This window comes from Cotesia glomerata, linkage group LG4 (genome assembly GCF_020080835.1).
Source record: "Cotesia glomerata isolate CgM1 linkage group LG4, MPM_Cglom_v2.3, whole genome shotgun sequence".
Taxonomy (NCBI): Eukaryota; Metazoa; Arthropoda; class Insecta; order Hymenoptera; family Braconidae; genus Cotesia; species Cotesia glomerata.
In genome coordinates this window covers 2771066-2797547 of record NC_058161.1, presented here as the reverse complement: position 1 = coordinate 2797547, position 26482 = coordinate 2771066, and the positions used below count along the sequence as shown (strand labels likewise).

At 27.8% G+C, this 26482-nt stretch overlaps 1 protein-coding gene across 1 annotated transcript in view; it reads left to right on the top strand.

Moving 5' to 3' along the window:
* The window catches only part of LOC123263743, a 100940-nt gene that overhangs the window by 61375 nt on the left and 13083 nt on the right, over positions 1 to 26482 (top strand). Inside the window, exons 3-4 of the mRNA XM_044726716.1 lie at positions 10950 to 11346; positions 16246 to 17697. Coding sequence (XP_044582651.1) covers positions 10950 to 11346; positions 16246 to 17697 — 1849 coding nt within the window. The remainder of the gene's footprint in view (positions 1 to 10949; positions 11347 to 16245; positions 17698 to 26482) is intronic.

The window sequence follows — 26482 nt, the reverse complement described above, 5'->3', positions numbered from 1 at the left end:
CCCTTTTTAATCATCTCACCATAATGTATAAGCAATAAGATCCTCTTAATAATCTGCTGATGTTAATTTTATCGTATCTATTTAATCCTCGCTCACATTATCTCCATAAAAGTACAGAGTAAAGTACAGAGAGTAGATATACGAGCGTATTTTTTCCAAAGTAAAGCTTAAAAGATAAGAGTGCGCTGCAATGTTCCGGGCTGAAGATGTGTGAGATTAATATAAGATAAAAAAGATAAGAGTAAAAAAGTTTTAACTTTTTAAGTGCAGTATAATGAAAATGAATAAAAAGTTTTATGTACTGAAAAATCTAGAATTACACTCTAGTACTCTCGGTACGATGTGATGTGACGTGCTCCAGTCTCTAAGTGTGAGTATGAGAACAAGTATATATATGAGTATGAGAATTTGCTGATTAAGTATACGGAACATATTAGACGGTTACAAGCGCATCTGTGTCTTATAGCGCATAAGTATGCTCTTATATGCTGAATAGTTAGTACTAGTAATAGTTTAGGTTCTTCAGCTTTAGCTTTGGCTCTACTCGTGCAGTTGAGCACATAAAAGTAGAATGGAGAGCAGAGCTTAGCGAGAGCAACTGGCAACAGGTATATGGACTGATGATGAAGAGAAATATGCGGGCGTCGTTTACAACCATTAAATAAAAATAAATTACACGGAAGTCGTAGTAAAAGTCAATAACCGATGGTAATTTACGGGTTCTTTTTTTTTTTTAAGAAATGAGGATATCATTTGAATATTTATTATTAAGAATTATAATTACTGTTATTATTATCAATAAGCTGCTAAAGTAAGATAAAAGTTATAGTAATGGTGGGTAATTATTGTGATTTATTATAGGGCTGGGTTATTAATGCTCTTATTAATTATTGAATTATGTGCGACTGAGACGGATATTTTATTTGGTTCGTTTTCGCTCAGTAGGGAGAAAGGTTAATTAAAATGTTTCATTTTAATTTGATATTGTTGATGGTTGTGATAAATTTTATTAAATATGTCGAGACTTATTGAAGGAAATTTTTTATGACAGAAAATTAATAATTCAAATTTTTGCGGGTTATAAAAATCTTTGTTTTTAAATTACGGCTTCCTTATTGGTTCTGAAAAAAAATTATGAGACGTTTTTTTTAGAAAATTAAATTTTGAAGAAGTTTTATTTTAAACATTTTTTATGCGACCAATATTTTCGCCTTAATATCAAAAATTTAACACCATTAATTGTTATTTTAAAACTAAGGCAAAAATCCTGACACAAATTACTAATGAATAAACTAAAGAAAATTAAAAAGAAAACAAAGCAATATCCTCGACTAAAAATTGTTTTTTTCTTCGAACATTTAACCGAAAAAATTTTCCATCAAGTACAATCTAAATGACTATTTAAAATAGTTATTGGTTGTCAAAGTTGTAGAAAATGAAATTTTCTACAAAAAATGGATCTTATGATTTTTTTACGACTAATATTTTAATCGTAATTCCAAAATTGAGATTCATAATTAATGATTCAAATTTTTGCTTGTTATAAAAATCTTTATTTTTAAATTACGACTTTCTTATTGGTCCTACGAAAAAATTATAAGACATTTTTTTTGTAAAATTAAATTTTTAACAAGTTTTATTTTAAACATTTTTTATGCGACCAATATTTTCGTCTTAATATCAAAAATTTAACACCATTAATTGTTATTTTAAAACTAAGGCAAAAATCCTGACACAAATTACTAATGAATAAACTAAAGAAAATTAAAAAGAAAACAAAGCAATATCCTCGACTAAAAATTGTTTTTTTCTTCGAACATTTAACCGAAAAAATTTTCCATCAAGTACAATCTAAGTGACTATCTAAAATAGTTATTTGTTGTCAATATAATTAGTCAATTGATTTATCGAAAAAATAAATTAAAAATCTGTATCACTATTAAAATATTCAGGCTCTGTCTGTACATAAAATTTTTATAAATTTTGTTGGTAATTTTTTAAAAATAAATCTCCTGAGAGGTGAATAAGCTTTTAAGAAACTAAAATAAAATTATTTCGATTTAATAATTATTTATTCCGGTGATTAATCTTAAAAATTCATTAAAGTCACTTCATTCTCGCAGCCTAAAAAAATTAATCTTGAAAATTTCAATACCCCGACAATCTTTAAGATAAAACTCGATTTTTGAATCATAAATTATTTTGCAATGCAAAAATAAAAATGCTAATTTTGAAAGGAAGCAATCTTCATTACTTATTAGTTATTGCCTTAAGAATAAATTTTCCTCCATTTTCTTAATCATATAGTAGAGCAAGATAGTAGCAATTATTAATTTTTCAGCAAACAATAAAAACTGACTCATCAGCGATCGCACTTCCTCAAAGTAAAATAATATAGTTAGCGTAGAATTACAATTTGATCCCCGGAGTAAATGCACCGTATCCATTTAGTACAGTGTATTTACACCGTGTGAAATTTATACGATCCAAGGTATCAATTAGACGTGAAATGGAATTTAACTTTCCCCGATCCTTGACGTACGATCTCTGAAAGAAGATGATTGCTCCGATTTATTTATTTATATCTTATTAGTGCACCTTTACATCTCTATCTCCAGCTGGAACTTTTATATCTTTACTTGTAAATATCATGTACTGTATATTATATATTATATATTATTATTTCTCAACTGAAAAAAATAAGGATGAGCTTGTTATGTTTTCTTTAGTGATGACGCTGCTAAAAATAAAAAAGATATTGAAGAAACAAAAATATAAATTATAAATTATAACGGATCAAAAATAAGCTGTAATAAAATTTGGGCGTACATTACAAAGAAAAGTCATTGTCATTAAAATAAATATGTTTTATTTATTCCTCTGGGAATAAATAAAATAATATTGAAGAAGCTTTCTCTTATCTTCCTTTCAATTCTCAATCATGTTTTATTTTTCATGTTGAAGGACTGGAATTTTAAATTTATAATTTTAAAATTTGAAACTTTAACCACGTGCTTGCACTGAGCCCGTATGACTTTTTTGTACAATGTGTGGTGTTATATCCGTAGAGCTGTGAATTAGCTTGCCGTCTCACCTGCGTGATGAGCAAAAGCAAGTCGGGACAATGGGCGGTCTCTCTGGACTTCCGGTTTCACGATTAGCACGTATATAAGTATAAGAGCACAGGATCGTTGCACTCAGATACTTATATCATGTTTTTAGCTTATATTCTCACTCATTCAATATCCTTCACTGACGACAAATATTATTGTTATTTTTAATTATATACTCCATTAATTTATCTCTGAAAAAATTATTTTTTTATAAATTATTACTAGCAATCTTGCAGTCACTACGTGACTGCCGTGCCTTGTGAAATATAAATAAATAAAATTTTGCTTTATTAAATAATGACTTTTGTTAAATTGCACTGTAGTTTCTTAAATATTGATGTTTTTAAAGAAATAAGCTCATCCCGATGTTAAACTCATTAAGAGCTTTCATTTGAGTACACACTTGCATTTTTCATATATTTTGTATATTTGATATATATGATATTTATAAAATATATGAAAAGTGCATGTGGGTACTCAAATGAAAGGTCTCGATGAGTGTAACATCAAAATGGACTTATATTTACGAAAATGTTGAAAATTAAGGAATTACTGTTGCATTTTGTTAAATAATGATGTTTTTAATGATATAAGCTCATTCTGATGTTACAATCATCAAGAGCTTTCATTTGAGTACACACATGCATTTTTCATATATTTTATATATTTTATATGTATGATATTTTTAAAATATATGAAAAGTGCGTGTGGGTACTCAAATGAAAGGTCTCCATGAATGTAACATCAGAATGGATTTATATTTACGAAAATGTTGAAAATTAAGGAATTACTGATGCATTTTGTTAAATAATGATGTTTTTAACAATATAAGTTCATTTCGATGTTCCATTTATTAAGAGCTTTCATTTGAGTACCCACATGCATTTTGATATTTTTTTCATATATTCATATATATAATATATATAAATATATGAAAAATTGATGTGGGTACTTAAATGAAAGGTCTCGATGAGTGTAACATCACGATGAGCTTATCAGCTGCCCAATTTTAAAACTCAGTAACTGCAAAATTTTTATAACTGATTTTTTTTAGTATTGCTGCATTTCTTATAACGTTTAGACCTCAATTTAAAGTATTTTTTCTTGAAAATATTTATATTCAAGTATTTTCTATTCATAAATCAAATTTTTTATCAATTTGGCACGCAAACTTTTTTTTAATAAGAAAATTTTTAAAAAATCTTAAAATTGTCAGTGACTGTGTTTTGAAATTGGGCAGCCTTTATATCTTTAAAAATGTCAATATTTCACAAGATAAAAGGTAATTTCTTAATTATGTATCTAGAGATAGAGAATTTTCGAATGCAGCCTAAATTCTTATCTTAATAAGTTAACTATTGATAAGAATGATATAAAACTTTGAAAAGGCACAAATTCAAGGCACGATCTTTGCAATGACACCAAATTTTACTTTAAAAAAACGATTTTATTATATGACTATCCTGGACACAAAATTTTTCTTATTCTCTTAATAATGCATAGATTATTTTAATTTTTTTATATCGATTATTGTATAATTTTATTCATTCAACAGGTGTCCAAAATTTTATTAAAAAACTAATAAATTTCTAAAAGAAAGAAAAATCCTATAAATCTAACAATCGAACGTGACTTACAAGCTCACACGTGCCTATAAATTTATCCATCGAATATTATATAATTACACATTACCAATTTGAAATTTACAACACACTTCTATATAATACACATAGATTTTTCTTCATAACAAAGAATAGAATACTAAGACCAAAAAGAAAAAGAAAAAAGTAAATTTATTCTTAAAGAAACAATTTTTATTACACTAAAAAGTTTATATGCATTTAAATTATCATAGGTAACGTCTAATTTATTGTTAGTCGAGATCAATTAACATATATCACGATTATAAAATATATCTTTTGAGAAAGTATCGAGCTCTCAGGTAGAATTATATTTATACTGTACTATAAGATACTATGCAGCAGTACACCGTTTGTATGGCCTATTTTTCCTCAAATAATTTCTCTCATTCAATGCTACACATTTTTTCCACGAATTACTACCAATTATTTATTATTAAAAAATTATTTTCTTGGTGAAATTATTTCTTAAACTTTTCCAATTTTTTTCTTTGTCATTAACTTTTTTTTAAATTATTTTAATTTTTTATTTAAGTCAATATTATTTATTATTATTATTATTTTTAAAAAATTTTTAATTAATCAAATACAATATAAAAAAATAAAACAGTCGTATAATAATAATAACAATAACAACAACAGCAATAATAATAATAATAATAATAATAATAATAATAAACTGACAAAATTATTATTACTATTTTTAAAAAATGTAAAGTTAATAAAATACATTGTGAAAAAAATAAAAAAGTTGTATAATAATTAAAAATAATAATAACAATAATAATAAATTGACAAAATTATTATTACTATTTTAAAAATGTAAAGTTAATAAAATACATTATGAAAAAAATAAAAAAGTTGTATAATAATTAATTAAAAAAAAAAAAAAAAAAAAAAAATTAATAATAATAATAATAATAATAATCTTTATTTAGCAAATTGATATCTTTATTTCATTACAATAATTATAATATAAATAAAATATATAATCAATCAAAAATTTTTTTCTAACCGCAGTATAAAATATATCATTAAAATAGATTTTTTACATATTCTTTTAATTGTCTTTTAAAGTATGGAAGTCTAGCTTCATTTTTAATAATAATAATAATAATAATAATAATAATAATAATAATAATGATAATAATAATAATCTGACAAAAATATTATTATTATTTTTGAAAAATGTAAAATTAATAAAATACAATATAAAAAAATAAAAAAAGTCGTATAATAATAAATACAGTAATAATAATAATAATAAACTGAAAAAAGTATTATTATTATTTTTTAAAAATTTAAAATTAATAAAATACAGTATAAAAAAATACTAATAAAAAAATTAGGAAAACGGTTAACCCTAAAGGCCATCCCTGCAAACTTCCCGCTAATTCCGTTAATACCTGGCCGCTTTTTTGAGCTCTTCGAGCTCAAAAGTACAATCTGTGTGTTGTTTTAAGCTCTCCGAGCTCAAAAAGATACCTTTTCTATGCTTTTGAGCTCTTTGAGCTCAAAAGTCTGATAGAAGTTTCATAGAACACTATTTTTTGAATGTTCATACCGCAATAGCTTTTGAATGAATGAACCGATTTTTACGCGGTTGGCGGCATTCTACGTAGTTTTTAAGCCTCATAAATAATTTCTAAGTTTCAATTGGTCAAACTAGAAATTTCAGAGTAACTCTGAAAAACACTTTTTTCGGTTTTCTTTCGTTCACGATATCTCTCGAACGAATCAACCGATTTTGACCGGATTGGCGGCGATCGACGTGGTTTTTCAAGGTTGAGAGTTGATTAGTTTTTGGAATCGGTCGGTTAAGCCGTTTAAAAGTTATCCCAAAAAAACCACTTCAGAAAAAATTTTTTTTCCTACTTTTTTTTAGATTTCTCCAAATTTCTCAAAATCTATCGGGTCCGAATCGGTTCAAATTAACAGGAAATCTAAGTTTGGCGAAGCCCTTTCGAATGGCACCAATCGCGATGAAATCGGTTCAACCGTTCAAAAGTTATAAGAGGTTTACATACTTACACACACACACACACACACACATACATACAGACATAGTGACACCCTCGCGGGAATATTCAGGAAAGCTTCCTAGGACCTCAAAACGTCGAGATCTGATGAAAACTCGATTTTCGAAAAACGGGGTAAAACCAATAACTTCCCGATTTTTGAAAATTTTAAATTTTCTTAGCGGGAAGTTAAAAAAATAATAATAATAATAATTATTATAATAATAAACTTGAATATATATACAAAAATAACAAAAAAAGATCAATAATTGTGTTTAGTAAACTAGAGTTCGATGTCCGTTAGTAAATGATCACACCTGTCTACACATGACGCAGGTGTATAATTCTCCGTTACGCGAGCATGAGGACAGAGTGTTTACAAAAGTGGACATTAAAGAATTTCTCGGGTTTTAAATAATATCCGAGTCATTAGCGGCTCTGACGTGAGCTACTATTCTAAACACTATAAACAGTCTCTAGAGACGGGCTTTTTTTCTAGAAACTGACTAGAGGATTAAAATGAATTGAAAACCCACCAGATAAAGGAATAACTGTCTTAATTAAAATTCGGAGGATCTGGTTTTATTTGCATTACAGATCCATTATAAATGATTATAATTTATAATTATCATGCCAGTTACCCGGTCACTAATTAGTACTAAGTGGTGGCGACACTGTTAGATTGGGTAAACGGCACTAAATATCCGGGATACGAAGATTGATAACGGAAACAGATTATCTAGTTTTAAGTTTTTACTTCTTCAGACTTTAAAGATTTTAGTAATTGATTACTTTAGGTAATTATTTGACGGCCTCATTTTTTCTGGCGGTCGTTATTGCTTAATTAAATAATGTAATTAATTGCGCAATAACAATTAATAGCCAAGTCCTTGTTAATTACTTAAGTAAGGCTTTTAAAAATTAAAAAAAAATAAAAATCGGTAGAAATAAAAGAGATTAAAATATCATCTCACACAAAGTTTTCACACATTAAATTAACCTTGTTAATCCGAGAGAATAATTTACAAATTATAAAAAAGTGATCGGATCACGATAAAGACAGGAAGTTTAACTCTCACTTCCTCCTGGTACAAGCATTCGCTTTATATTAAACACAAATGAAAAATAAAAACAAGAGATTCACCGTCTCGTGTTACTAAAATAAAATAAAGAAATTTTTTAATAGTTATAATTTAGAAGTCAAGAAGAAGATATTCCTCTGAAAAATATATATAAGATAAAACATAAATAGCATCATTGGAGCTAACCATGCGTGTAAACATAACATGAGAGTTAAGCGTGTTTCTGCGAAATATCCTTAGATTCATTGGAATCATTAGACATTTGTTAAACCAAGCACGCGGGCAACGATGACTCTCGTGCGACCTAACAACCTTAACCAGACCACGAGATATTACGAGTCTCTATAATATTTATATCTTCACATTTTCCTTCGTAAAATAGTATAACTACAGTATATTTTATGTAAAAAAAATTTATTTTATTGTAAAAAAGCGTTGAGTGCTTTTTAAGATATTTTTATAATGATTCTTTAAGCATTAAAAAGTAGAAAATGAATAATAATGAAGTTAGCTGACAGTTTTGATTTTTTGATTGTACTTTTTTTTTAATTTTTTAATTAGAGCTAAAAAAAATTTTTTACAAATGAAATACCCCTCATAAAAAAAAATATAAAAAAAATATACGTCGAAATATATAAAAAATGTATTTTAAATATGTAAAAAATGTGTATAGTAAATCTATTTTTAATAACTAACTTTTGGCCGATTTTCATATATATTTTATGTATATTAAATATATTTGAGATATATTCAAGATATATTTTAAAATACATAGCTAAAAATATAAAAAAAAATATATTTGGAATATATCTAAAATATATTTCAAATATATAATATATTAACTGGTAGAGCCCTTGGCGCGTAACCGAGAGATCTGGGTTCGATTCCCAGTCTGGGCTGTCTGATTATTTTTTCAATTACGGAAAAAAAAAAAAAATTCCCACTGAGTAGGTCCCCCCTTTCCCCTATCCGTTCTTTCCCAACTCCCTTAAAATTTGCTTTAATATGGCTTTAATATGTAAATCGGCCAAAAGTTAGTTATTAAAAATATATTTACTATACATAATTTATATATTTTTTATAAATTTTTAATATATTTAAAATATAGTTTTTATGTATTTCGACATATATCTTTGTTATATTTTTTTTCATGGGGGATTGCACGCCTCACAAGCGAAGTAGATGAGGTTGTGCTCTACACTCGCCTTACAAAAATCAAGCGATTCCTTGAACTAAAATTGTATCTATTTATTTTCTATCGCACTTGTAGACCAATATTTACAAATAAATATCATGGAAAAACACAAGTTTCAACACTTATGACATTTTTAAAAGACATTTTGCTTTTTAAATAAATAAAAAAAATGTTTAAAAAAATTATTCCGTGGACGTCCGGCTGTCAAATGTATGTATGAAAACTGGCGTGGTCACGATAACTGCCGAAAAACTTAAAAACTGATCAAGTCCATTTATTTTCTATATGCTTCAGTATTATCTACACAGAAAAAAAGAAATATTTGATCGAAATAAGATTTATTTGAGTCAAATATATAAGATAGTTGGATATGGCCAAATAAATATTTATTTCTGGTAAATATATAATATATTTGAGCGATTTAGTTGCGTCAAAGAAATAGTTTATTCATGGTAAAGATATGGTTTATTTGTGGTAAATAAATCATAGTTGACGACAATAATGAACTTTTAAAATTTATTGTAACATTAAAGTTAGCTATCACTTGACCAACTTTTAATTTTATTTAACAAATAAATTAATTCTAAAAAATTATTTTTTAAAAATTGCATTTTTAATTTTTTAAAATTTCTACATGTCAATTTTTTTCTCTTATTTTTTTGCCATAATTTATTTGTTAACAAAAGTTCTACAAATTATTAAATATCGGAAAGAATTGCTGCTAAACAAATCAATGTGTCTTTTAAAATGCCAAACTTCTCAACTACTACTTTTGAACATTCTTCGTCGTTTCTGCGTTCCAAATTTGGAGGGAATTACCATTTGAAGTCACAAATTCACTTAGCTTAAATTCTTTTAAAACTAGTACTTTTGAATTCTTCATGAAACGTCAACGAGATAATGAATCTTAATTTCAAACTTTTAAAGAAGACAATGAATCCTAATTTTCAAACCTTTGATATTCATTTACACATTTCTGTTACATGAGTTTATCGTTCTAAATCATCTCAGATTATGATCTTCTATAATTTGTATAATTTGTACCACTGAGTTTAACTCTTAAATTTTTAATGCTCAATTTTTATACTCAAATTTATTTTTTTTCTTGTATTTGTCATAATTGTATTCCAAAGTAAAGTAAAGAAAAACGATCAATTCTTAATATCTAATATTTTTGAAATTTTATATTTTCATTAGTCATACGTGTACTTTTATTGTAACTCTTTTTGTATACTTTTGCCATCTGGCTATACTGCCTTGGCATTGAAATTAAATAATAAATAAATAAATTGAATTATTATCATGTATTCCAGGTATAGATTTATAAAAAGTGTCAAAAGAAAATTGCTATTTTTGCTTTTTATTTTAAATAAATATTTGTTAACAGTTAACAAATATTCATTAACCATTAATAAATATTTATTAACAGTTAATAAATTACTTATTAACTGTTAATAAATATTTGTTAACTAACAAATATTTATTAACATTTAATAAATCGTATTTAATAAATGATTTATTAACTGTTAATAAATATTTATTAAGTTCTATGATGTTAAAAAATAATTTATTAATAGTTAAAAAATGAAAAATTCGCGATTTCTCACTTATTATTTAGTTCCTCGAGAATTTACCATCTTATTTATTTTTCTGGAGGAAGTATCACAAGTACATGTTACATGTCACTGAAGAAGATACACACTCTAGTGAATTAATGGTTAACATGAGGCTTTATTCTATAAATCCTGCATGGAAGATTCTCATAAATAATCAATAGCTGAAAGCTTGAATAAATAACAAAATAAAAATTAGGGAAAGCAGTAGTGCGGTAAATAATAAATAATATGTGTTTTCTGTTTCTGTTTCTATCTATTTATAATTAAAATAATTTCAATTTGCAGAATTACGAAACGCTGAGCAAGGGCAAGAAGTCGTGGAGCGTAAGATTGGGTCTGTCACGGCAAAACCAGCCGTCCGATGAAACGACAAGTGGCTGGAGCACGATAAGCGGAGGCAGTGCCCTGTCCCGACAAATGCTCTACGGAGAGCCATGGATCTACGGCACAGTGAGGTCCTCAAGGGCGAGCCTGGAGCCCCGGGGCTTCCTGACCCCGCCACCACCTCCGCCACCCGGCGCTCCCATCCTCGTGGTCTGTTCTTGTCCGGAGTTCCTCAGCGGGACTACGAGGAAGCTGGGAAACTGCCGTAAGTGCGGAGGTCATCGGCTTGCTGGGATCCCTCTCGGAGGAACGTGCAGAATTCCTGCCAGCTCTGCTCGCGCTAGACCCAGTCTTGCTGGTAAGTTTTTAGTTGACAAAAATTTTTGAAAAAATTATCATCAGAAAGGTCTTTTTATATTTTTTGGTGGTCAATTTTTTATAAGAAGTTTTGAACATTTTTTGAATTTTTTTTATTATGAAGTTTGAATAAAAAACGATTTAACAAATTTTTAAGCATAAAATTTAGATAAAAAATTAGTTTTTCTTGATTTGAAGCAGAAAATTTTGATAAAAAATTGAATTTTGTAAATTTTAAGCTTAAAGTTTAAATAAAAAATAAATTTTCTCGATTTTAAACCCAAAATTTAGATAAAAAATCAATTTTTCTTAATTTAAAACGATAAATTTAGATAAAAAATTAAATTTTCTAAATTTTAAGCCTAAAATTGAGATAAGAAATAAATTTTCTTGATTTTAAACCCAAAATTTAGATACAAAATTAATTTTATTTATTTTAAACCCATAATTTAGATGAAAAAATTGATTATCCTTAATTTGAAACAAAAAATTTTGGTAAAAAATTGAATTTTCAAAATTTTAAGCAAAAATTTGGGTAAAAAACAAATTTTTTAAATTTAAAACTTAAAATTTGGATAAAAAATTTTTTCATTCTATAATTTTTTTCCGTGACATTTGTCTTTTTTAAATTATTGATGATTGATCTTTTGGTAGCAATATTATTTTTGAAATTTATTTAAAAAGTACCCAAAGTATGTATATTTGAGATTTTGAGATTTCGTCACAGGTGGTAATTCGGACAATGGTTTCAATACTAAACTCACTATTTCGTTATTTTCAAATTCACTTAGAATTTTTTTTTTGATGAATAAATTCTGCACTTGGGAATCTAAACAAAGAATAATCGAAATTGTTTAAAAAAAAAATATTCATTGATCGTCTTTTCAAGTTCACGATCAATATAAGTAGTTTTGATCGAACTTCTGTAGATTGAATTTTTGAAAAAATCAGCTGCTTCAGCTGGAGATTTTGGGTCGTGATTTTTACAATATATTGCATCATTTATGCTAATCTAAAATTTTTTAAAAATTATAGAGTTAATAAAAAGTTGAATAGCACTGATTAAAGAGGTCCTTTCGCCATCAATGTTAAATAAAAAATATTATATTACGCATAAAATTAATTTTTATCTAATAGTTAAAGTTTTTATTTATCTACTAGTAATGTTTAATTTAGTCTTTACCGTAAAAATTTTTGAAAGAAAAATTTTTTAAAAATGTTAGTATTTTTTCCGAGTCTTACGAGAAAGTCAGACCTTAACAACTTTCTCGAATTATGGTATTAACTACCGATTAGATGCGATAAAAAAAAACTCAAAATGAGGTTTTTGAAATATTCAGGTTTCATTTTTTGCAATAAAATATATAGGTTGCCGTAGAATATATGGAGAAATTAAAATTATGAAATCACAAAAAATTCTCAAGCAACCTACATTACAATGAAGTCAAAACATTTGGCAACGTTGCGTAGCGCGCAAGCTTCAGACCAATAAATTCAAACTAATTTATTTATTTACACTGACTGCAAAAACTTAAACGTGCTTAAGGTTATATTGTGCAAATGAAAATGTAAACAATCGAAGTACAGCGTTGCCAAATCACGGATAGGTTACTAGCAGCTGATTTGAAAGAGTCAAATTAATTTTTGTATTTAACTTGAATTAGAACTGCCATTAAATTAATTAAAAAAAATAAAAAATGGTTTAGTTTTTGACGACATACGTTATTTTTATCTATTATACGTCTTTAATTAATTGATAAGTTTGTTATTGGCAGCATATTAGTTTCAATAACACAAATTAAGGTTCTAGTTATTTTTTTTAATTATTTTGGTAGTTAACGTATTAATGATTTAATTCCTAAGGGGGCGTCCATTAATTACGTGAGGTGTTCTAAGGGGGGAGTGGATCATGCTAAATCTTACCAAATCTCACTTAGGGGGAAGGGGGGGATCTTAACAAATATCACGTAATTTTTTCTCTAGCAGAAAACAGTGTAAAATTGCGTGAAAAAGTATTTCTATAATAAAATATGGCCAAATTTGACACAATAGTGTTTGTTGTATTCGTCTGAACCCTGCAGAGCAGCAAAGTAGCGCTCGATTGTTTAATTTGATTATTGATCGATAGGATTCACTAATTTTTTAGGTATAGATTTCTTTAGAAATCTATCGGTGGTAGCCGGTCTCATGTCGTAATTTTAATACAATTTTGTCATAATATGTTTAATTATCTTCAATTTAAACTATTGTTCGTCGACTTTTAATACTTTTTTCAATTTATTTCGTAGTTGAGAAAATTAAAAAAAAATCAATAATAAATTAAATTTTAGCTTTTATCATCAAATGACTTATATGTAAAAAATCCTATTTTTTAGGTAGATGTCTTTAAATATCTATTTGCTGTAGTCAGTCTCATATCGTTATTTGCAAAAATATAATAAAAAATAAATTTTAGGACATTATGGCCTTTTAATAACGTGTTTTTTTCAATATTCAAACAAGAAATCTACCTATCCATGTCGGGTGTAGCCGAATGGCACTTTTTTTCTCAATAATCCAACCCGTTTACAGCCAAAACATAAATTTTGAATAATCTCACGTGAGATTAGGGGAGGGGGGAGGGAGTTGAGGAAAATCTTACGAAATCTTATCAAGGGGGGGGGGTTAAAAAATTCTCAAAAATGCCTCACGTAATTTATGGACGCCCCCTAATTACTAGATTATAAAAAATATTAAAGTTCCAAAAAAATATTCATTTGTTCAAACAGAGTTTATTTTTAGAACTGAAGAACAACAAAGATAAAAAAATTATATGCTTTAAATGAGCTCAATTAAATATAAATTTATCAAAGCACTATTGATAAGACTGTCCTGTTCAAGTATCTTAAAAATTTCCTGCATTTGAGTAATATTGCTTTCTCGAGGTCTTATAATACGTCTAAGATCGTTGTTCAAAAAACTTCTCATCTCCTCTTCGAGAGTGCAATTATGAGTTGCTGATAATATTTTACTCCTTAACAGAGGATCATCGTGTAATATTGATTCTCCGAAATATGTATCAGCTTCATCAGGGAATATTAACATCTAAAAAAAAAAATCAAGGAACAATTTAATTAAAACACTCGTCAATGAAATGATAAAATAAAAAATTACCTGGGACAAGCATTCGCCTTTTTCGGTACCAGTTGCGAAATGCGTTTCATCGCCGTTTGAGAACCACAATGTGATATTTTTTCCCTCAAAAATATTATATTTGATGTTATTTTTTGAATTTTCGTTCAATTTGATCACTACCATTGAAGAAAATTCTAACATTTGACTCTTCAATCTTAAGCAAAAAGTCATCTTCAAACACGTCATTTCTGGATTCAAGTTCTTTGGATCAATTCCGTAATTTTGTTGTTTCAAAATTTCCTCGAAAATATTAAGTTTTCCATTTTCTAGTTTTGGAGCCTCATTTTCGATGTGTGTACGGCAACTTGAGTAATTGTATGTAGTGAATGATGAAGTAAATCCGTTATTTGTGTTCATTAAGAAATTTTTAGTAGTTACAAGTCCCGATCTACTCGTAAGTAATTCTTCAAGATTGAATTCATCACTGGGAGAGATATGATCCCTTTTTTTTAAATTAGTTAATGGCAGTGAGATATTTTGCCTCTGAGATTCTGACACAGATGGCAATTCGGGCAATGGCCGCAATATTAAACTCACTATTCCCTTGTTTTCAAATTTACTCAGAATGTTACATTGATGAAAATGTTCTGCTTTTGTAAATGTGAACAAAGAATAATCGAGATCATTCAAAAAATAGTATTGGTCAATTGTCTCTTCATGTTGACGATTAACATCAGTAAATGTGATCGGACTTCTGTAGATTGAAGTTTTGAAGAAATCAGCTGCTTTACCTGGAGCATTTGGGTCGATATTTTTACACTTTATTGCATCATTTATGCTAATCTACAATTTAAAAAAAAAAAATCATAAAGTGAATAGTATTGATTAAATCAAAATGAGTATTTCTTACCTGAATAAGACAAGCTCCAGTAGAAACAGATGAAACATAATGAGTTTCATTATCCCGTTTCAATCGAAAAACAACTGTTTCGTTTATCCAAGTACTATAGAGCCCATCATTGACAACTTCCAAAAAGTAATCATCATCCATCAGCATGATATTCAAATTATGCATTTCAATAGTCATGCAAATTTTAACAATCCCGTATTTGAAGTTCTGGTCATTAACATAATTTTTATTTACACCCAAGTATTCATCCCTCCGTTGAAGCAAATGATCAAACAACTTTGACGATGCCCGATCGGATAGTTCTTCATCGATAAAAACTTTTGGATAAGAATGAGCTATCAGGGATTCGAAACGTATACATGTTTGATAAGACATTTTATAATTGTAAGAATTGTCATATTTTTTCTCAATAAAGCGTGATCCGTTGAACCCGTTGAATATGTCACTGACTATTACTTGGCCCGAATATTTTTCGGACAAATTAACAGTATCACCTACGCGAAAGTTTCCTATCGCCTGCGTATTTGCAATAGCTAGCAATGCGATTGTTAATATTCTACCAATTCCAGTCATAGCTGCGTTTGAATTAGAACTGCCATTAAATTAATTAAAAAAAATAAAAAATGGTTTAGTTTTTGACGACATACGTTATTTTTATCTATTATACGTCTTTAATTAATTGATAAGCTCCTTATTGGCAGCATTTAAGTTTCAATGCCACTAATTGAAGTTGTGAAATTCCGTCCAATTAATCAACTATTAATCGCTCGCTTTGCTAAGCTTGAATCGAATTGTTTTTGTCTTTTAACCATTTATACATTTTACATGAATAAAAAAAAAACTTGCAATTAATATTGAACCTTATTTGTCTTTCAGGAGTCTTAAGACCATCAGTCGACGACCCGTACGATGTAATGCGAAGAAGTCGTCTAGTAGAGCCGCGATCACGTGCCAGAAGTATATCCCCTTACCGGCAATCAAACCAGCGTGACCAGCGCAGCCAGAGTGTGATGCGCGGCACAAAAGAACGCAAAACAAGCACCACAAGCACCACCGGGGTTTCACGTACCGAGTGGTTCGATACCGAAGTGAATTACGCCGATGAATTCCCAAGAAAATCCCCCACTGATGATTGGTGTAAGGAGAATTCCGCAGATTCCAATACTCCCTTAATAACTGCTCAAACATCCACATCGACATCTGCTTCTTCTCCATCTATATCTTCTTCAACCAGCAGACAGTCTAAGGGAAAAAACAAGTGGCAAGAGCCATTAAGAGCTAATATTACAAGCCAAGCTGAAGATGTTACCTTAACATCAACCATCGACTCCCGCAAAAGCATCCTAGAATGCAACGTCAACCCTTATTTGTTGGTCAAGAAAAACTTGACGACCAAGGACGAGGATGATTTGAGCGATGATCTTTCAGACAATGCTCTGGAATTGGACGACATGTCCTCCAGTCTCTTCGATCCCTCCAAAGTGAAATCCATCGAACGGCTGCCCAATCGCGGGGCAGTTGCTGCGATTGGCGGGCAGCGAATTCGCGTTTTTAATGAACCCAGGGAGTTGATTTCTGATGAAGATGATACTGTTTCTTCTATTCAACCAGTCACACGCATTCCCATTCCTAAGGTCTCACCCAAAAGGCCGCCCAGGAGACCCAAAGAGGTTAAAGCTGTGCTTAAAAGCATCCTCAAAAGGAGCAAAGGTACTTTGGCGCCCAATTCTGATGGTGTGAGGAAAAATGTGCTTTTTAATGTTAATAATATTATTTTTGCACCGGAAAAGTCTAATGATAGAAGAATCAGCAAAGGTTCTTTGCTTAATAACAATAATAATAATAATAATAATAATAATAATAATAATAATAGTATCAATAACAATATTAGCAAAGAAGATGACTTGGAAAAGCCTATTGTTCCTGAAGAAGTTAAAGAACGGCCCAAGTTTATAACTATTCCAAATATCAAGGAGCCAAAACGCCAGGAGAAGTTTCAGGAGTGTAAGATAATCCCGGAAGTCAAGACCATGTTTCAAGATAGAAAGGTCAATAATAATAATAGTACTAATAAACGACCAGAAGTCCCTATGAGGAACAAGAAGGTCGCAGATGGCAAAACGATTACTGTTGAGGAGAATATTGATGTTTCTGGCAAGAAAAACGGTAAAACTGAGCGTGAACAAGATGGTGGAGTGCCTAAAATGGCGGAACCGAAGATAGAGAGGGGAGAGGATGAAACGAATTTGGAGATTGAAATTGAGGAGCTCAAGGATCGGCTGACCGATATTGAGACTGAAGATAAGGATTTGCTGCTGAAGGCTGATAGTAAGTGCTTTCACTTTTTTTTTATCGTGGATAAGGTGAATAGTTTTTTTTTTTTTTTTTTTTTTTTTTTTAAATGTGAGGGTGGTTAAGGATGATTTATGTATTGCGAGAATTATTATGTCGGTGATAAAGGTTTATCTTTGAAAAATGAATATCTTGAGGATTATTGTCAAGGATAACAGCATTAACCCGGCGTAAGTGCTTGCGCTACTGGTATGTTGGATTGTTAGCCATGAAACTATGATAGCAAGATCATAACGGTTGTTATAAGCATATTTCATCGCCTTGACATATCGTCATGCCTTTTATACATGGGTTTAATCTGGTGATCTTGATTTTATAGTTGAAAGTGTTTGCGCATTAAATTATTAATAGAAATGAGAAATGAGAATGAAAAATGGGTAACATACTTACAATAAAAATACAAGTATAGAGAGATATTTATTTACGACTCGGATTTAAAATTTAAGAGTTTGTTTTTTGCAAGGCTGTGACTGAGAGTTATATTACTTAAAAAATAATGACGCTGTTAATCTGGACTTAATGGCGTAGTGGGTGGAGAGAAAGGATCCAGCTGACCCTGAAACACCTTTTCTTGGTTAGTTTACACAAGTAAACTTACCTCCTAATGTTTAATGTGTAAACATAATCATAGTGAAGGAATTGAGAGCTAATTGTAAGGTCATGGCTTAGATATGGATTAGTTAGTTCCTCTTGGTTTACTTGGAACCTCAGACCAATTGGTCGACACGCGAGTATCTTGTAGTTGAGATAACTAGCCGCTTAAGGGCAGTATGTGATGTTGAAGAGTATTCACTGTTTCTCATAAAAATATGTATTTTTTTTTAAATTAAAAAAATTTTTGTCTACCGATCTTTAATAAGTTCAATGACATTATTTTCAAATTTAAACTATTTTTTTTTTTAATAATTTTTTTCTTAAATTAAATATATTTTTTTCAAGTTAAATAATTTTTTTTTCAGTGAAGTAATCCTAATTTTAATTAAAAATATCTTTCAGCCTTTTTACTGTGTCAAAAATTTAATTTTTTAATTTAAATTAAAATTTCCTAATTAGTAAAAAGAATTTTTAAAAGATTTGAATTTCCCGCGCTGGCGACGCTGCAAGTAAATTATAAATGACGTCATTTGATTATCCAATCAGAATTTCTGAGAATATTTTAAGGTTAACAAGCAACAAAACAGTGTCCAAATGACAAATTTCTTAATTAAAACAACCAATTCTCCTGAAAATAAATTTTTTTCTTTAAAGAAAAATATTTTTCTAATATATTTATAGTAATTTTCATATTATTCAATTACAAAAATTTCTTTTTAAGAAGATCCAAGTACCCTTCTAGTATAAAGAATGTCTATAGAAAAATAATACGTAGAAATACTTTTATTATGCGTCTTAAAATTAATTTTTAAATTAATTAATAACATTTTTGAGGAAATTTCCGAAAAATTTATTCATTAAATAATTATTAACATTTAATTGATTAATAAAAAATATAGCACTCTAAATTACCGGTATACACTTGACAACACCGCAAGAGTGTCCCTAACCTTAAAATTTATTTATGTTTACTGTCTAACTAAAATGACTAAAATCTTCTAGCATTTAAAAAACCGCGGTTATTTATGCGCCGAGTAACTGCGCAAGCGGTGTTGCCAAGTCAAATACAAGACTTTAAAGAACGCAAGTTCCGAGTGATTTTTCATAAAAAATATAAAATATCTCTGTAATACGTTCGGGAAGCTACTTTTTTTATTATTTTAATCGAAAGCTTATTATTTTTCCAACCAAATTCAATGAAAATAAAATTTTTTTAAAATCGTTAATTGCATTAAATTCTTAACCAAATACACGGCTGGTGGAATCTCCATTTTACATGCAAAAATTACCATTTTTAAACCTAATTATTTGATTAAATATCCCGGAAATCTACTATTTTTTAATTGTTTTCAATTATTAGACTACGTAGATTGAATTTACAAATTTTCAGAAAGTTTTAAAAATTTCACTCTTTTTTTTGTCATTCTAAGTATTCTTTTCAATTCCAAAAAATTACATAAATATTACAATTGCTTGTCAATGAATGTATAATACAAATTATATTTCTATTATAAATTTTTAATGAAAACAAATATTAGCAAACTCTGTAATTGTTATCAAACAATCAGAATTTAAAAAAAAATGAAAATGAAAGGAACTTAATGACGAATGAAAGTGGACGCGTGGGAAAGGCACGAATTGATCGGAACAATAGTAACCGAGTCGCTCCCTTATATGGAACAGCGAGTACATTTATCGAGAGGACGTGGAGCGAATAACAAATTTCCTTTACTAAAAGTGTCTTCAGGAAGAGTGGCTGCTGTCAGTGATCCTCTATTATACACTTGAATGATAATATTAAGAAGAGAGCTACTGAATGGATATAACTTGGACACCTGAATGTGTTGATGCGGACATTCGAAACAGTGTTACATTGAAATCGCAGAATACTAATAAATGCCCACTCAATGTTAAGATAATATCAAACTACCGGCTATCGGCTACCGGTTACCAATCACTACATCAGACATCGACTTTATTTAAATTTATTTTTAGATTTTATTTATTGGCATTCCTTTTGAAGACATATTAGCTAAACATGTCACTGACAACTTCGAGAGACGGAAAAGACTCGAGAAAAATACTTATTCCTCTTCCGGTCAATCATATTTCCTGTTGTCTCGCGTGCTGTGATTAGATAATCTCTAACGACGAATTAAATACTCGCTGATTTATTCCCGAAATAATTGATAGTTTTTTTTTCCGGATATTGATTTCTTTCATTAACGGAAAATAATTTGAACTTGGGAAAAATGTTACGGATGCAATTTATTTAGTAATTAAAGTTATTAAATATGCTAATGTATAATTTAGAAAATCTTTATCAATGTCATGATATAATGGTGTCATTTATTACTTATTTTTTTTTTTTTTTTTATAAATTAAAGAGCTATTATGTATTGAATATTCATGGACAAAGTTTTCAAAATTAATGAGTTGACATTTTATTTTTTATTAAAAAATATTGTAAAATTTTTTTTAAATTAAATTGTGGAAATTTTTTAATACTTCAACAAATTTATTAAAAAATAATATAAAAATTAAAAAAAAAAAATTTTAACTCATAAAATTTATGATTTATCTCAATAATTATTTTTTACTTTTTTCTGATCTTAAAATTAACATTTTTTTAATTATTTTGATAAATTGTTAAATTTTAAGAAAAAAAATTTGTGATTGCTAAAAAAAAATTCTTAATATTATTATAGACCGTAAAACTAAACAATAATTAAAATTTTACGAGTTTTTAAATCTCAAAAATTATTTTAAAAATTATACGACCTCTAGAAAGTAATTTAAAAATTTTTTTATATCTCAATTTTATCAAAAAATACTAGAATAACTCAATTAAAAATTTCTGATTAATAAATTATTTATAATTACAATGTCTATAAAGTCCCGGTATACTAACACCATTTGTTATAGATTTATTACAGTTTAAAATTTGAAATTTCAAGATCATCAATAACCAAAATAGTTTATCAATCACAAACCGCTTATGTAACTTCAAAAAAGTCTACAAAAATCCTAAAAAAAAAAAATGATGATTAATGAAGAAACAAAGTTAACGATCCGGTCATTCACCCAGGACTTACCAAAACAGGCCACGGATTAGCCATTAACTTGTCTTTCTATTCTATTCAGCATCTCTTTTGACATTAAACATCAAATTTCAATAAATCAGAGGATTAAACCCGCAAAAAATTCATAGTATTACACAAATTTATTTAGTTACAAAATTATTTAGATTGAATTTCACTTAAAAAAAATTAAATTTATTGAAAATTATCTACACTGATAGAAGGATTTAGTACGGAGTACTAAACTCATTTAGTAACAAAATTTTTATTCATTTATTTAGGAGAAACAAATATTTTGTACCCATCAATATTATTTGTTACAGTTTAATAAATGATTTCTTTATATGAACAAATCCTTATTACACGGCAATAAATATTTATTTCCACCAAATAATATTAAGTAACACACTGTAAAAAAAAACCGGTGTGAGTCCATGCGGTGTACAGTGTTAAAAATTCCGGTGTTAAATTCAACACCGAAATCGGTGTAGCAGTAACACCGGTCGTGGTGTAAATATTTTTTTTCGGTGTTAAATCGGTGTTATAAATTTTTCGGTGTTGATAATATTTTAAGTAACACAATTTTTATAATTAAACTTTTTATGTTTAATAATTAAAGATAAATAATCAAAAAAAAGTTAATATTTAATTTAGAAAGTTTAAAATAATAAAATATAAAGTAGATAAAAGTTTTTGATTAAAATAAATACACAGTGAAAAAAATTTCGATGTAAAAATGGACCCAGAGCACTTTACATGGCCGTGTAGTGTGAAATAATGATGTGAAATTCTCTCGGTGTAAATTTTCGATCCGTCTTACTTTAACACCATTATTAAAGGACAATTTTAGGACATCATATAGATAATCGGAAACTCTAAAATAGTGGATTTTAGTAATTATTTCATAACTTTTAAGTATTTTTTTTAAGATTTTCGGAATACTTCTAAGATAATTTTAGAATCAATGCAATTTAGTTAAAATTTTGTCCTTAAATCTTATGTGGAACCTTTTTTAAATAATCTTAAAACATTTTTTTAACTATTTGAGAACAAATTTTGAATACTTTTGAGACATTTTTCGGATATTTTTGAGACAATTTTGGAACATTTTTTGGACAGTTTTAGAGTGTTTTTACAACAAATTTGAAACATTTTTAGAACAATTTTACGACAATTTTGAACGTTTTTTAAATGATTTTCATATAGATAATTTATTTTTGCACAGCTGTAGATTTTTCATGTTTAAAACATCCATTATATTATGAGAAACATCATGGTTACGATAAAAATAATTATTACATTGTTCCTAAACAATCTAATATTGTAAATACTATTTAACTTGTTGTATAACATTCATTAAATCGATTTCTGCGTAATTTTATAAATTGAAAATTCTTAAATAAATGTTACTTGTCTCATTTTGATAAATATTGAATATTAATTGTGTTTTATGGATCATGTAATATTCATACTCCGATACGGTGTAAAATTATTCTACTGTTACACCGGTTTAACACCGATATTACACCAGTTTAACACCAGATTTTTAACACCGCAAAAGAGCACCGCTACACCGGTGTTAAGACACAGGTGTTACATAGCGGTGTTAAAATGAGTCCATTTTAACACCGCTTTTTTTACAGTGCAGGTACCAAATATTTCTTTAGCAAGTATTGTCGGTAGATGGCTATGCTTTAATTCCAATGTTTATGTGATACATAACCTATTCACTGACTTAGATTATTTTATTCAGCTCGATTTTGGGAGATTTATTAAACCTTTAAAAACACACATACTCCCAATAAATGTCTTCTATTTATGTCATTTCTCAGTAGAGTTTAGTTTACATTTTTCAATGAGTCTATTATTTATATGTTAAAAACTTGTTTAATTTTAAATTTTATAAATGTCTCAAACAAAAGAATATAATTTAATGAGATTCTTTTCTTTTTAACACCTTATAAGGTAAAAGCCCCAATTATTGACGCTATAAGAGACAAAGTTATGATTTCATTTTTTTTAAGCAATCAAATATAAATATCGATGAATTTTGTTTGTGGTAATGTCTTAAGTAATGTTTTAACTAATCAATTTCTTTTTTTAAAATGATAATCAGTGATATTTACTAATTAATTTTAAATAATTAAATAGATAATCTGGATACACCAATTATTGACGGGTTAAAAAACTGATTGATCTAAATATTGACGTACCGTAGCCCCAATTATTGACGCCCTTACTGCGCATGCGTCGAATCATTTGGTTATATTTTTATTTTTAAGAACTTGATATAAAGTAATCAATATTATTAAAGTTAATTAATAATAATTTCTATGAATGATTAATTATTATTAAAAATATAACAATTTATTCAAAAACTTATTTAACACCAAAACACGCCGAGTTATTTTACAGTTAAAAGCCTTGAATATAATCGTGTATATAACGTATTTTATACTTAAAAAAAAAGGCGTCATAGCGCTGTCGACTGGCTGTCAATATGGGATTCACCATAAAAATTATGAACTAGTTATTGACTCCCATTATTTAAATATCATAAAGCATACAATTAATTTCGATTATTTAATTTTATAAATATTTCATATATTGTTAATTAAAAAAAAAATAGATCATATAATTACATGAAAAAATTAATTTAAACTCGGCAGTTAAAAAAAATGCTTTTCTAACCAAAGTTGTTAAGAAAATATACGCTCGTAAGCTGATTTGATGAACTGGTGCTAACTTTATTTTTTTTTAATAATTAATATTTAATATTTTGAACTGAAAGTGATTTTTTTTCAATTTTTTAATTAATTAGAATTTAATAAAAATTTATTTGATCGTTATCCTTATTACAGATAATTTAATATATTTAAAGATAATTTAGGGTGTCAATATTGACCCCCGTCAATAATTGGGGCTTTTACCTTATGTTTACTTAAAATTATTTATTTTAATTATTTTTATTTATTTTAAGTTAAAAAGTTAGGTTACACGCTAAAATTAGTTAAAAAATTAATTTCTTTGATACCAATAAAGGATTTATTGAGTAGCAATAAATCATTTTTTAAATACTACTAAATATTTATTTGGTAGAACTAAATGGGCTTTAATAAATGATTTAGTACCTATTACTAAATATTTGGTGTTAATAAATCCTATTAAATAGAACTAAATCCTTTTATTAGTGCACCCGAAAATTTTTTAGTGTTTTTATTAAAGTTAAATTTAAAATTTCTTAAATTAAATAAAAAAATTATTCTTTGTCCCTGCTACTGTGTAATTCAATATAACTGCAAGAAAAACCAGAGGAAGTGAAACCCAAAATACATCTAAGGTTTCGTTCATCCTCTTGCATCCTTTCGCGATATATGATGCATGATACATTGTATTATAGCTATAATATGACATACGAGTCAAACGTAAAGGCGAGTGAGCTGAGGTGATTGTTTGGCATTTGAGCCAAGCATCGGGTATTAAATCGACATTAGAAAGGTCGCGTCCTAGATTTAGTTCTTATATTTATATTTATATTTATATTACTGTGCCCATCAGCTATCAACTCTTATTACACGTATAAATCTATGTAACTCTCTATCTTTCGTAATCTAAAGAGTCAAAAAGTCGAAAACAATAACAATAACAACAATGACAACTTAAAAAACAAAATAAAAACCGGAAGATAATAGGAGCGAGCCGTACGCTTTCTTGTTTTAAATTTAGTGTAATTTTGGCAAGATTACGAGGCATTAATTGTGAGATTTCCGGGCAACGGTACTCTCCTTTATATATAGACTTTATATTGTATACGTCTAATAAATTACGGTGATAATATAACGGCTTGGTTGTAGTCTTAGTTTTAATCTCACTCTTATTTTATCTATTCGCTTTTGTTTTTGTTAGATTGTTCGGAAGGAAGTTCAGGGAATTAAATAGAATGAGGAGTTAAGAATAAAGCTAATGCTACACTGATATAAATTATATAGTTTTTAAGTATTAAAAAAATTAATAACTGGCTAACTATAAATTAAAATGTAAAAAATTAATTAATTAATTTTCTCTGTAATAATTAATTAAGACGTCCTAAAAATTAACATTTTTATCAATTTTTACGTTTAAATTTATCAATAAAATTTTAAAACAAAATAATTTTTATTAAAATTTTGTTCAATGTTCCAAAGTCAAAATTTTTGGAAAAATTACGAGTATAATCATTTCTTTTTCTCGGTATTGAAGTCGCTTTTGAATTTTTTTTTATCGCACAAATAATATTAAATATAACTTCAATTTGAATTATTTTTAAAATAATTTCAATTCGTTAAATGGCGATTTAAAAATATTAAAAAATTAAATACAATTTATTAATTTATTTTTCAGCTTTTAATAAATATTTCAAGCCTCATAAGCGAAGTGGATGAGGTTGTGCTCTACACTCGCTTTACAAAAATCAAGCGATTTCTTGAACTAAAATTGTATCTATTTATTTTCTATCGCACTTGTAGAACAATATTTACACATAAATGTCATGGAAAAACACTAATTTCAACACTAATGACATTTTTAAAAGATTTAGATTTTTTTTTTGTTTATTTAATGCCAAGATCAGGTGATAACTCAGCATAATAATTTTACGAATTGCAATTTCTTCATCCTTATTTTAATCTTTAATGTTTAATGTATTAATTTAAATTTGTTATTTATTAGAATTTGTTTTAATTATCAAGATTTAATAAATAATTAAATACTTCTTTTTTGAATACTTGTAAGCTTCCCAAAGCTTTATTACAGTTACCAAAAAAGATTTCTCTGAGTAGCTTGTAGTAAAAAGAGGTAGTTTGAAGGAGGTGTGCTTTTTTGCAGCCAATCGATTTGAACGTTTAAAAGACATTTTGCTTTTTAAATAAATAAAAAAAATGTTTAAAAAAATTATTCCGTGGACGTCCGGCTGTCAAATGTATGTATGGAAACTGGCGTGGTCACGATAACTGCCGAAAAACTTAACTGATCAAGTCCATTTATTTTTTATACGCTTTAGAATTATCTAAAACTAAGTCCTTTTGAAGATCACGGTCTAATTCAATGTA